The sequence below is a fragment of the Herpailurus yagouaroundi genome, unplaced genomic scaffold (assembly GCF_014898765.1).
Source record: "Herpailurus yagouaroundi ecotype Mexico unplaced genomic scaffold, PumYag 161, whole genome shotgun sequence".
NCBI classification, from domain to species: domain Eukaryota; kingdom Metazoa; phylum Chordata; class Mammalia; order Carnivora; family Felidae; genus Herpailurus; species Herpailurus yagouaroundi.
Window position 1 is genome coordinate 15,463,934 of NW_024412402.1, and position 14,007 is coordinate 15,477,940.

The 14,007-nt window shown below is 40.4% G+C and overlaps 2 protein-coding genes across 2 annotated transcripts; one reads left to right on the top strand and one right to left on the bottom strand.

The window, feature by feature from the left end:
• Positions 1-1,153: 1,153 nt before the first annotated feature.
• Positions 1,154-2,086, top strand: LOC121035266 (olfactory receptor 147-like). The gene has a single exon (XM_040482799.1). The coding sequence runs from the start codon at positions 1,154-1,156 to the stop codon at positions 2,084-2,086; it is 933 nt and encodes a 310-aa protein (XP_040338733.1).
• An 8,968-nt stretch (positions 2,087-11,054) lies between these two features.
• Positions 11,055-12,207, bottom strand: OR10S1 (olfactory receptor family 10 subfamily S member 1). Its single transcript, XM_040482848.1, is given in 5 exon segments — positions 11,055-11,393; positions 11,395-11,561; positions 11,564-11,587; positions 11,590-11,644; positions 11,647-12,207. Coding segments are annotated over 5 exon segments (1,146 nt in total).
• Positions 12,208-14,007: the final 1,800 nt, after the last annotated feature.

A 14,007-nucleotide genomic window follows, 5' to 3' on the forward strand; every position in this document is an offset into this window, starting at 1 on the left:
TAATTAAACAAATATTTATTCAGTACCTACTATATATGCTTGGTAATACTTTAAGTTGCTACGGAAAGAGTACTGAAGAAAACAGACAAAAGCCTGCCCCTTTGAAACTTAAATTAACATGGATGTGAGTATATGAAGGTATGTGTGTATGGATTGTGAAAAGACACAACAAACCAACAAATAATGTATAGGATTTCATGTAGGAAGAGGTGCTGTGGATGCAGGAAAGATCATCTGCTTTTTTGCTTGGGGATATGCCCTATTTGGCAACAGACCAAAATGTATGTAAAAGGGTAAATTCCAATAATGCAGTGTCATTATAATGAACTAGGCTACAAATGCAGAGTAGGTAATTTTGCTACAAAGCCTAATCTCTGGGGAAAACACTGGGAGAAATGTCTTCCAATATTTAATCAGGTCTCTAGGATTTCCTAACTCATGAAAACCCTTGAGGTCATATTAGCAGGGGGCTCTCTGGGCATGAGTAGATACTATTTACTACCCGCTAGCCTGGAGAAAAATACTCTGGGCAAAGCCACCATTAGATATCATGATCTATAACTCACGGCTTCTCAGAAGTCTGTGCTCTGGTTCCTTTCATACAAAATTCGCTCAGAACAAACCCAGTAACAAAGAAGAATCTCCGTTTTGGGCTACTTGCCTGGAAAATTCATCAGAGCCCCTTGTGCCCCCTTGAAAATAAGGGAGAAGGGTTAGCACAGCCCAACAGTGAAATCCTGATGCAGAAGGGTGAGTGATGAATTTTATGTATCCCCTTATTTTTCCAAACCTCAGCTATGAGGCTGAAGATCTGAAATGCCATGATCTCCTGTCTGCTAAGACAGCCATTGAGCATTAGGGGGTGCTGAGGGACTGTGAAAGCTCAAGTACAGCAGAGATGATGGAGTCCTGATCCCTCACGGGGTACTCAGTCTTCCCCCTACAGCACTTGCCTGCTGGTGTTTTTGATAGACATCTTTAAACAACCTCAGCCTTTATCCAATGGAGACAGCAGTGGCACACAGGAGGGTGGGTGTGAGTTCATTCTCATTCTGGGACTCTGTCTCATTACGGAGGGATTGGGGGAAGAGAGCTGGGTGCTCATTTCAATGTCACCCTCTGTCCTGTTCTCACAGATACGCCCTAGGGAACAATGGCAGCAGGCAATGACTCTTCAGTGACCCAGTTTATCCTGCTGGGTTTAACACAACAGCCAGAACTCCAGCTGCCTCTCTTCTTCATTTTCTTAGGAATCTACATGGTCACCGTGATGGGGAACATGGGCTTGATTATTCTGATTGGTCTGGAGCCTCACCTGCACACTCCCATGTACTACTTTCTCTTCAACCTTTCCTTCATTGATCTCTGCTACTCGTCTGTCATAATGCCTAGAATGCTGATAGGTTTTGTAAAGCAAAACACCATCTCTTACGAGGAGTGCATGGCTCAGCTCTGTTTCTTCTCCTTCTTTGTCATTGACGAGTGCTATATTTTGACATCGATGGCCTATGACCGGTATGTGGCCATCTGTAAGCCCCTGCTTTACAAGGCCATCATGTCCCACCAGGTCTGCCTCATGCTGATGGCAGGAACATATGCAATGGGGTTTGTGGGTGCCATGGCCCACACCGGGTGCATGCTGAGGCTCACGTTCTGTGATGGCAACATCATTCATCATTACATGTGTGACATACCTCCTCTCCTTCAGCTCTCCTGCACAAGCACCTACGTCAACGAGCTGGTGGTTTTCATTGTGGTGGGAATCAATGTAATAATGCCCAGTCTCACCATCACCATTTCTTACACCTTGATCGTCTCCAATATCCTCCGTATCCGTTCTACAGGGGGCAGGTCCAAAGCCTTCAGTACCTGCACCTCCCACATAGTTACTGTTTCTCTCTTCTTTGGAGCATCGGCATTCATGTATCTAAGACCTTTTTATACTGGATATTTGGATCAAGATAAGGTATCCACAGTTTTTTACACCATTGTGGGGCCAATGTTGAATCCTTTTATCTATAGTCTGAGGAACAAAGATGTCAAAATTGCACTGAGTAAGACTTTTAAGAAAAGGGTGTTCTCTTGAGTAGAAACGGTGTTACAGATGCCAACTCCTAGTAAAGGCACACAGTGTATGAAGCTATGGAGAGAACAGTAAGAAATCAAAGTAGAAATGCAAATGATTCAAATATAGGGTAAATTAAGCTAATTATTTATAAGTCATTTCACAAAGACAATATAAGGAGGAGGAGGATCAGTCCTTTACCTTTTCATAGGAAGTAAAAAAACAGTTCATGTGCCATTCTCCAGCTTATTTTTAGAAGTTATATAGTTTTCTTTATTTTTATTTTATTTTATTTTTTCAACGTTTATTTATTTTTGGGACAGAGAGAGACAGAGCATGAACGGGGGAGGGCCAGAGAGAGAGGGAGACACAGAATCGGAAACAGGCTCCAGGCTCCGAGCCATCAGCCCAGAGCCTGACGCGGGGCTCGAACTCCCGGACCACGAGATCGTGACCTGGCTGAAGTCGGAGGCTTAACTGACTGCGCCACCCAGGCGCCCCAAGAAGTTATAAAGTTTTAAGTATAAAAGGTTGAATGATGGTAAATCCAAAAATGGTAACATTTGGGATTTTTGACTGAGGCATGTCTGGATTCCTGTGAAGCTTTGTCTTGGATATGTGGACTTTGGTGGACTTTAGATTTGGCCTTGTATTCATTTGTTCAATAAACCTGTATGGAAAGATTATGGTGGCCATGAGAGTGGTCTATTTGAGTGCTGTAGGGCATTTTGTTCGGGGAGACTCCTTCATTTCCCAAATGAAGATAAAAATAGGAAGATGTTCTTCTGCGTCTGGTCTCTGGTCTCAAAGGACTGTGGTAAATGGAGATTTCCTCCTGATGCTGGATCCTAAGGACAAGAAACCGAGGTAACTTTATAGAGCCATCAGGAATAAAGGGAACCTATACTGGGTTTTACCTCTTGGGACTTCAGGGCAGGAAATATAGGTACTAGGAGAAGCTATATTAATTTTACTAGAAACATTTACCAATTATTGGTAGGAGAATGTCCTTTTCTCAAATAGACCTAATAATCTCTAATCCCATAGCAATCAGCATTTTCCCTTTATTATTTTCACTCCACCTTTTGTCTCAGAGGTTTACTGGCACAAACGATGTAGTTATTTTAATGAGTAAACAGATACTGAGCACCTATCCTATACCAGGCTCTGTTTTTAAACATCGCAGACACAGAAGTAAAAGACACACAGTGTCTGTGCTCTCATAGGGCACATAGGGTTGTTTTCGTAGTCTTGAGATTTGGGATTTTTTATGTCTTCTGAATGCAAATTGTATCAGACATATGATTCATAAATATTTTCCACTAATCCACCTTCTCTTTTCATTCTCTTGATAGTGTCTCTCAAAGAGCAGAAAATACTAATTTTAATGAATTCTAATGTCTCAATTTTTTAATAATGGATTGAACTTTTGGTGTCATATTTGCTTATCCCAAAGTCCCAAGGATTTTTTGCTTATGTTTTCTTCTCTATGTATCATGATGTTTAAACCCATGATCATTTTGAATTACTTTTTCTATATGGTGTGGGCTGTTGATCTGAGTAAATGTTTTTGCATATGGATATCTAATTATTCCGCAACCCTTTGTTGAAAAGTAGTTCAGACTCAAGATAGGTCAGCAAAGATATCTGGACCCAGAGGTAGTGGTCGAGGAGGAGGGGAGATGTGTGGATCTGGCAGTGCTGGTCACTGATGAATGCCCCTGTGCTTCTCAGGGGGTTATATGAAAGTGTGGGGAGGAGAATTGCTGGGCGAAATGGAAAGTCTATGTTTAACTTTTTATGAACCTGCCCTACTGCTTTCAAAAGAGGCTCTACTGGGTGGATCAGTCAGTTAAGCCTCCGACTTCAGCTCAGGTCATGATCTCGCAGTTCACAGGTTCTAGTCACATGTCGGGCTCAGTGCTGACAGTTCAGAGTCTGGAGCCTGCTTCAGATTCTGTGTCTCCCTCTCTCTCTGCCCCTCCCCTGCTCATACTGTCTCTCTCTGTCTCAAAAATAAATAAACATTAAAAAAATTCAAAACAAAACAAAAACAAAGAGGCCTTACTATTATTATATTCCCACCGGCAATACATGACAATTTTTCCCGCATGTTTTTGCCAACACTTAGTAATGTCTTTCTTTTTAATCATAGCCATTCTGGTGGGTGTGCAGTGGTCTCTCATTTTGGTTTTAATTTGCACATTCTTAATGCATACTGATACTGAACATTTTTTCATATGTTTATTAGCCAATTGTGTATCTTCCTTGAAATACCTGTTTGAAAAGTGTACCTACTTTTTTTTTTCTAATTGAAGTATAGGGGACATACATTGTTATATTAGTTTTAGGTGTACATCATAGTGAATTGACAATTCTATGCATGATGCAATGATCATCATGATAAATGTAATTACCATCTGCAAGCATACAATGTTGTTACAATATTATTGACTATATTCCCTATGCTGTACTTTTCATGTCCATGACTTTTTTGGATTTGGTTATTTCTCTACTCAATATTAAATTGTAAGATGCAATTAAGGAAATGAAAAGTCAAATCATATACCAAGAAAATATATATCTGATAATGGACTTGTGTTAAGAAATATAAACAACCTTTACAACTTATTATGTTTGTATGGTTTATTATTTTCCATTCTTTTACTTTCAACCTACCTATGTTGTTATATTTGAAGCAAGCTTCTTGCAGGTAGCCTGTGGTTGGGTCATTTTTAAATGGACCTTTAAAATCTTTGCTTTTTAATTGGCCTCTCCATTTACGTTATTTAGACCATTATTGATCTTTTGATGTCTACCATTGTGTTATTAGTTTTCTATTTGTTTCCACTGTTTCTTATTCCTCTGTTTCCCCTTTTCTTGCCTTCTTATTGATTACTTGATCTTTCTTAGAATTCAGCTTTGATTTATACTTGGTAATTTGAAGTATATCTGTCTGTATACTGTAGGTATCACAACATACATATGTAACTTACATTGTTGGCATTGACATTTTATGACTTGCCGTAAAGTGGAGAACACTTGCTTCTACTTACTTCCTTTTATGCCATTCCATTAAAAAGAACTGTCTTTAGTATTTCCTCTACAAGCATTGAGTGTCATATCAGATGGTGTACTTTTGCTTCAAATGTCAAAAAATAGTTTTAAAAAATCTTCAAGATAGTCTGTTATATTTACCTCTATTTTTACACAGTCATAAGGTCTTCCTTCCTGGAGTTCCAAGCTTCCTCCTGTGATCATTTCCTTTCTGTTTGGTATACTTTTTAAAGACATTCTGTAAGGATCAGTATATTGAGGACAAATAATCTTAGGTTTCCTTCCTCTGAAAATGTATTTATTTCCCCTTCATTCCTGAAGGATATTGCCAGTGGATATAGAAGTCAAAATTGGCAGTTCTTTCCTTTCACTGGAAGCCCCTTTTCCTTCATTATTTTATACGGGGAATCCACTGTCCTCTTAGTCATTGTATCTCTGTGGGTAATTTGTCACTTCTCTCTACCTTCATGGAAGATTTTGTTTGGCTTTGGTTTCCAAAGGTTTGATTATGATGAGCCATGACATGGCTTTCTTTGGATTTATTCTGTCTGAGGTTTGCACAGCTCTTGAATCTGTCTTCCACTGATTTTGAGAACATTTTAGCTGCTATGTCTTTGCATGTTGTTTTTAGCATTACTCACCTTCCCTTTGCTTTCTGTGACTCCAAAGAGATAAATATTAGGGGTTTTGTTACTGTTCCATAGGTCTCTGAGGCCCTGTTTACTTTTATCTAGCCTATTTTTTTTCTGTTATTCACATTATGTACTTCCTCTTGATTTACTTCTGAGTCCACTGTTTCTTTCCTCTGTTGTCTTTAATCTACTCTGAAGCCCATTCTGTGAGTTTATTTCATTTATTGTAAATTTTAGCTGTAAAATTTCTCTTTGGTACTTTTTTAAAAAAAATTAAAATATAATTTGTTTTAAATTTTTTATTAAGTTTATTTATTTATTTATTTATTGAGAGACAGAGAGAGAGAGAGAGAGAGAGAGAGAGAGAATCCCAACCCAAGAAGTTCCACACTGTCAGTGCAGAGCCGGATGCAGGGCTCGAACTCACAAACCATGAGACCATGACCTGAGCTGAAGTCAAGAGTCAGACACGTAACTGACTGAGCACCCCAGGAGCGCCTAATTTGTTTTTAAAGAAAAAATTTTCATGTCAAGTTCAAAACGTTAGTGACACTAGCTAAAGTTTATTATGTTAACATTTAATCAATTGTTTTAAATATGATATTGGTACATTATTGGAGTTACGTTGTCCTGTTTTCTGTTTTCTTTTTTTCTTCCTTTTTTTTTTTGCTTAGTCTTTTTTGATTAAGGTTTTTATTTTGATATAATTGTAGATACATATGCAACTGTAAGAATTAATAAAGAGAGGTCCTGTGTATCATCTACCCGATTTCCTCCCCATGTGACATCTTGCAAAACAATAGTATCAAACAACCAGGATCTTGACATTACCCTTTTATAGCCAAACTCACTTCTCTCTCAATCCCACCCCCTCCTTGACACCTAGCAGTCACTAATTTGCTCATTATTTCTACAATTTTTCCATTTCCAGAATGTTCCACACATGGAATCATACAGTACATAACATTTTGACATTTTTTTCACTCCGTTTAATTCTCTGAATATTTATTAAAATTGTTGCATGTATTAATAGTTGTCTTTTTATTACTGGGTTGTATTTTATGATATGGAAGTATGATAATTTAACCACTCACACTTGGAAGGAAATCCCAGTTCTTTCCAGGTTTTGGCTGTTACGGATAAAGCTGCTAAAACATTTATGCATACGTTTTTTGTGTAAATATTTCTAGGATCAATGCCCTGGAGTGCAATTGCTGGGTTGAGTGGTAGTTGCATGTTTAAGTGTTTTGAGAAAGAAGAAAATTCTGCTCTTTTGACAATATGGATGGACCCTGAGGGCATTATGTTAAGTGAAATAAATCAGAAGAAGAAAGACAAATACCATATGACACGATTTACATGTAGAATCTAAAAAAAAAAAAAAAAAAAAGCTTGGAAAAACAGTAAAATGGTGGTTATCAGGGGCTGGGGAGACATTGTTTAGGGGTATGAACTTGCAACTAGTAGATAAATCTTTGAGATCTAACGCACAGCATAGTGATTATAGTCAGCAACACGATTATAAACTTCAAGTTTGCTAAGAGATTAGCTTTTAATTGTTCTCACCGCAAAAAAAGAACTACATGACGTGATAGAGGTATTAGCTAATGCTATGGTGGTAATCATATTGCAGTATATAAATATATCAAATAAACACATTATACACCATAAATTTTCACAGTATTATATGTCAACTATGTCTCAGTAAAAAAAAGAAAAAGAAAGTGAATTTAGATTGAGGAAAAAAAGAGAGAGACAGAGAGAAAAAGAAACTGCCAAAATCTTTCCAGAGTTGCTATGGTACAACTTTCCATTCCTTCCAGCAATATACGAAGGATCCAGTTCTTCCACATCTATGCCATCATTTGGTATTGCGACTATATTTCATTTTGGTCATTCTGATGGGTGTGAACTGATTTGTCATTGTGGTTTTAATTTTTATTACCCTAGATCCCCAATGATATTGAACATATTTTCATGTGCTTATTTGGTAGGCATATGTCCTCTCCAGTGACTGGTCTTTTCATATCTTTTGCCCATTTTCTCTTTTGGCATTGCTGTTGTTGTTTTTACTATTGAGTTTTGAGAGTTTTTCTTTTCCTTTTTTCCTTTTTTTAAAATGTTTATTTATTTTTGAGAGAGAAAGGCAGAGCATGCACAAGTGGGGGAGGGCAGGGAGAGAGGGAGACACAGAATCCGAAGCAGGCTCCAGGCTCTGAGCTGTCAGCACAGAGCCTGACGTGGGGCTTGAACTCATGAGCAGTGACATCATGACCTGAGCCAAAGTTGGACGCTCAACCGACTGAGCTACCCAGGCGCCCCTCTTTTTTTCTTCTTAAATACGTTCTAGATTCGTTCCAGGAAGTCATTTGTTGGGCATGTGGATTATAGACATTGTCTCTGGCTTATATAATTTTGCTCTTATCATTTTTATTTCTTTTCTTCTGTGTTCTTTGGGCTTCTGCAGTGGGGATTTGTCTGTGCTCCTTATTTATTTATTTACTTATTCATTCATTCATTCATTCAGTCAGTCAGTCATTTATATCACAGAGGACTGAGACATTTATTTTTTCTTTTATATTTAAATTTTTATTATTTTTTAAGTTTATTTATTTTCAGAGACTGTGAATACAAGTGGGGGAGGGGCAGAGAGAGAGGGAGAGAGAGAATCCCGAGCAGGTTGTCAGTGAAAAGCTCATTGCAGGGCTCAAACTCAGGAACCCCAAGACCATGACCTGAGCCAAATCAAGAGTCAGAGGCTTAACCAACTGAGCCACCCAGAAGCCCCTATTTCACATTTAAATTATAATCCATTACTGCTTTATTTATTCTGTTGCTCACATTATTCAAATTCTGGCCATTGAGAACCCTTTCAATTGGTTCTTGTGTCTCTGACATAACCCTATCTGTGTGTGTGTGTGTGTGTGTGTGTGTGTATAGTTTAGTACTTTTTTGCTTTGTGCCACTACAAAATGCTCCAGGCTGATCTTTTCTGCCCAAGTTCCTTTCCTGGTTTCTTTTTCTTCTTGTTCTTTTTTTTTTTTTTTGGAGAACACCATTAGGAACCAATGTCTGGGCATTAGATTTACTTGCTGTTACTAGGGTATCACTGCTTCTAGGCCCTCTAAGCTGACAGAACAAGGGTATATATATATATGTGTGTGTGTGTGTACATTTCTAGAAATATGTCCATATGCAATCATCTGTAGCTATGTTACGTTAAACATGAGTTCATACTGATGACTCCAAATCTAATCCCTTATCACCTTCTTTCTCTCCTTGCTTGTTTGTAAGCTGCCATTCTCACAGTAAGATACTTGTCTCCCACCATCTGCCATTGATTTATTTACCCAAGAGTTTAAGGAGCTATTTAAAGGTCAAGGAATAATTATCTCAAAGAAGACTTCCCTTAGTTAAAGGTCTAGCATAACATTGAGACCTCTAAGGTAATTGGGAGTTTATTAACAGCAAAGGCTAGATTCAACTGTCTAAGATATTATGGTATAATCGGAATGTGAGGGCTCTGAAGCCACAGAGATGTGAGTTGAAATCCTGGCTCCGATTATTACTGGCTGCATGACCTTGGAAAAATTACATCACCTCCCTCAGTCTCAGTTTCCTTGTCTGTATAATGTGATCAATAACATTGTCTCAAATATAGTTCTAAGGAGAAATAATATAAAGTAATAGGTACAGTCCCTTGCACATGTGTGTGCCCAAAATGATTATGATTACTGTTCCAGTTCCGACACTCTTTCAGTCTGTTCCTTTTAAAACACCTGTAACACAATTCTGTAAAATGCCTCTCCATCTCCAATGTTATCACGCAAGTTAGACAATGTTTTCTCTCATGTCTAGGATGTTATAATAGTCTATTAACTGGTCATTCCACCATTTGTCTTTTCCTCTCTTCCACGTATCCCATGTTTTAGCATTTATGAATGTGACTTCTTCTTCCTAAAGGACAGGAGCAATAAAGAGGCAGATTGCCTGGTGCATAATCCAAACTCTTTAGCCTGACATTCAAAGCCCTTTTTCAGTCCATAGAGTAGTTCAGGGTCATTCACACCCTTTTTTGAATACAGCACGGCTCCACCCATTCATATGGCAAGCTGCTCTAACTAGAGCCTTGAGTTATTATTTGTCACCTCAAAGTCTAGAAGTACATATATTTTTGTAGTTGCTTCCTCCATGTTCGACGAAGATATCAAAACCCTGCCAGTTCTTCAGAGATACTTTGAACCTTAGCTAGTATAATAAGTTCTCTTTGACATCTTCAGCCTGCTTGGTAAGAAATGGGAACATTTATTTTGCACAGGCACATAACATAATTATATCATTTACTCATTATAAAAGCCTACAAAGTAGTTATTTTTAACATTACTATTTTTTTAAACATTTTCAAAATTCATTTTTGAGAGACAGAGAGAGACAGAACACTAGAGAGGTAAGGGCAGAGAGACAGGGAGACACAGAATCCAAAGCAGGCTCCAGGCTCTGAGCTGTCAGCACAGAGCCCGACATGGGGCTCAAACTCACCAGCTGTGAGATCATGACCTGAGCCGAAGTGGGAGGCTTAACCGACTGAGCCACCCATGCACCCCAACATTACTATTAATAGAAGACATTGCATATTATTAAAAAGTTTGCACAAGATTCTACATCTACTACTGGTGGGATCAGGATTAGAATACTGGTAGGTCTAACTGACTTCAAAATCCACGTTATTTCTACTATTTCATTATACATCCTGAGTGGGAAAATAAAGATGATGACACTTTCTAGGTGACCTTGAGCAAGTCACTTTTCTCTTTGTAATTATATTTTATTATCTTAAAAATGTGGTTTGTTCTCTTAAGCTAGGTGATATACAGATAAATTTTCATTTATTATTTGTTGGTTACATCTTCATTATCAGTATTCTTTCAACAAATTTTTTTTCAACGTTTATTTATTTTTGAGAGACAGCGGCAGAGCATGAGCAGGGGAGGGGCAGAGAGAGAGGGAGACACAGAATCCAAGGCAGGCTCCAGGCTCTGAGCTGTCAGCACAGAGCCCGACGCAGGACTCGAACCCATGAGCAGTGAGATCATGACCTGAGCCGAAGTCAGATGCTTAACAGATTGAGCCACCCAGGTGCCCCATTATCAGTATTTTTTAATATGTGCTACTAATTTAATCAAATTGTTGCATATGAAATAAAAAAGAATCACTTTCTAAAACAAATGAGCATTCCACATACCTCTGAGCCATGGAACCTAGATCTTGGAGGTTAGACATCACCTAAGCAATCTTTCCATCTATAGATGAAGAGTTTGTGACTGAGACATTGATAAATGTCGCTTGGCCAAAGGGAAGGGGGAAAGTTCATGGCTGAGCTGAAACTCAGTGGTGCTGATTTTCACTTGAATGATTTCCCCTCCCCATTTTGCTCCGGGGCTAGTCGTTTTCTTGGCAGGCACATTAAGAGTCACTACCACGCAGGTCAGGGGGTGGGCTGGAGACTCTCGGCAGCCTCCGCGCAGAAGTCTTTGCAGAGCCCGCTTGACCTCCTTGTTCCGCAGAGTGTAAATGAAAGGGTTGAGCGTGGGGGTGACGATTGTGTGGAAGACAGCAGGGGCCCCAGCCCCTGCCCCCCGGGGAGCGAGGCTGCAGGTAGATGCATACAGGTGGCATGTAGTTCAGCAGCACCACGGTGAGGTGGGCGGTGCAGGTGGAGAAGGCACGCTGCCAGCCCTGGGCAGTGCGGACCCGCAGCACGGCCGCCACACTAAAGACGTCCGGTATGATGATGAAGGGAAGACACCTGCTGCCACAAGGCCGATGTTGGCAGGGTGACGAGTTCACTGATGGTGGTGTCTGCGCAGGCCAGCTTCAGCACGGGGGGGGGGGGGGGGGCTAGTCACAGAAGAAGCGGGCGATGTGGTGAGGACCACAGTAGAGCAGGTGAAAGGTGAGGGCGGTGTGGACGGCAGAGAGCCCAGCACCTATGGCCCAAGTGATCCCAGCCAGCCCTGCACACATCCGTCTGTTCATGTCCCCTGGGTAGTGTAGGGGTTGGCAGATAGCTGGGTAGCGGTCGTAGGCCGTGAGGGCGTATAGAAAGCAGTCAGTGCTGGCCAGGAAATGGAAGCAGTAAAGCTGAACCGCACAGCCCTCAGAGGAGATCACCTTCCCATGCACCGTCAGGAGGAGGCCTGCCATGACTTTGGGCACTGTCACTGTGGACAGACAGGCATCCAGGGAGGAGAGATGCCCCAGGAAGTGGCACATAGGGGAGCAGAGGTGAGGCTCAGAGCCCACAGTTATGAGAATGAGGAGATTCCCAGTCCAGGCGATGCTGTAGATGAGGAGGAAGAGAAGGAAGAAGAGGCCAGGATGTTCAGCTGTGTACATGAGACCCTCCAGGAAGAAGTGGCTCAGCACAGCCTGGTTGGGGGCCTCTGTCTCCATGGCCCTCCCCTCACACACGGAGTGGCTACTTATCCCCTTTGTGACACAACTGTCACCAACAGACATAATCAACAGCCATTCCTCCTTCCTGAAATGTCATTAGCCCCTGGGCTATCAGCTTGGTCTTGCCCCATAAATGAGGCAGACAGGCTCATTTTGTCCTTTGGACCTGTCCTAGTGTTTTCTTGCTGCTGCATATTTCAGTAGGGGACCCCCAATCTTTTTGAGGCACATAAAGGACTGTAACAATTATTTGGCCAAGTGCATTCCCTAAATAACACCAATATAAATATGGATTCGCAAATCTTACTCTCGTGGACCATATCTTTTTCGCAAATATTCCGGAACTGAGATGCCTTCACTCCCTCATTTTCTCTGCCATATTGTGGAAGTAGATAAGCAGGATCTTACTGCCGTTGCCATCAGGGAGTTGTGTCCCATCTTCTGGGGATACTTGCTCAGAGTTTAGGTGCTGTTATGTCAGATGCGGACCTAGTGGTTCAATCCGTTCCTCACCCAAAGAGAGCTCTTTGAATTATAGGTACCCACGGCCAATTCTCAAGTGTGTGGCAACGAAGCCTTAGAGAATTGGCTGAATAATTATAAGGACAAATTGTTAAGTACATTTCTTGTTATTCCTGTAAGTCGTTTCGGCCTTTTGGGAAATGTTTTCCTGTGACTTTATTGTTGAGTCTGGATTGAAATCTAAGAGTTTTCTTCGATTCTTTCCATCCTTTAACCTCCTAAACCTAATTAAGTGTTACTTTCTATGAAGATTTTCTTTATTTAAAAAGAAATGTTTTATATTTATTTTTCAGAGTGAGAGAGAGCATGCATGTGCGAGTGGGGGAGGGGCAGAGAGAGAGGGGACATAAGATCCAAAGTGAGCTCTGCGCTGACAGCAGCGAGCCCCAGTGAGGGGCTTGAACTCATGAACTGTGAGATCATGACCTGAGCTGAAGTCAGACGCTCAACCAGCTGAGCCACTCAGGCGCCCCTGATGATTTTTTTCTGAACTCCTGATTTCTATTGTATCTTCAATTCCCATGGATCTAACCCTGCATATGCCTATTTTACACCTAGATGTTCCCAGTGATTTTTTGCCCCATCTCTCTCAGGTCTGGAACGTAGCAAATGGTCTGTATTCAGCTTCTTTGTCAGTCTTCTTGCAGCAATATTGTTTAATTTATCTCTCTTCCCCGCTGCCTCAGGCGTAAAATATATCTGTCTGATATTCAAAATTATCTATACATTGCTTCCACTAGTATCAGAAAATCTTTATCTCCTGCAATCCCCTGAAGAAACCTCTCTCATCTAGGGATGCTGTTTGCCTCATCTTCCCTGCAATTTGCTCTAATCTCTCCCTGATCTCCTCACTGCCTTCCATTTTTGAACATGAATGAAATTCCTTTAATCTCTCACAAATTTACTCTCTGTAGTGAAGTTGGGACATTAATTCCTCTACAAGCCCTTTATGAATATTTTATCTCACACTAATTTATTCATACCTGAAATCTCTAGTGTTCATGGTAATTATGCATAAACACCCAAGCATGTGGTGCCTTGGACTACTTGGATGTTCCATGAGCATATGTCATGTCTTCCTAAGAGAAACACGCCTTCTCCAGTTTCCCATGAGAATTTTGGGGATTAAGCAGTGGAAATGTTAAGGAGCCAACTTTAGTTTGATTTTTATAAACTTAAGTTTAAACTTTTACTTTTTTTTTTCAACGTTTATTTATTTTTGGGACAGAGAGAGACAGAGCATGAACGGGGGAGGGGCAGAGAGAGAGGGAGACA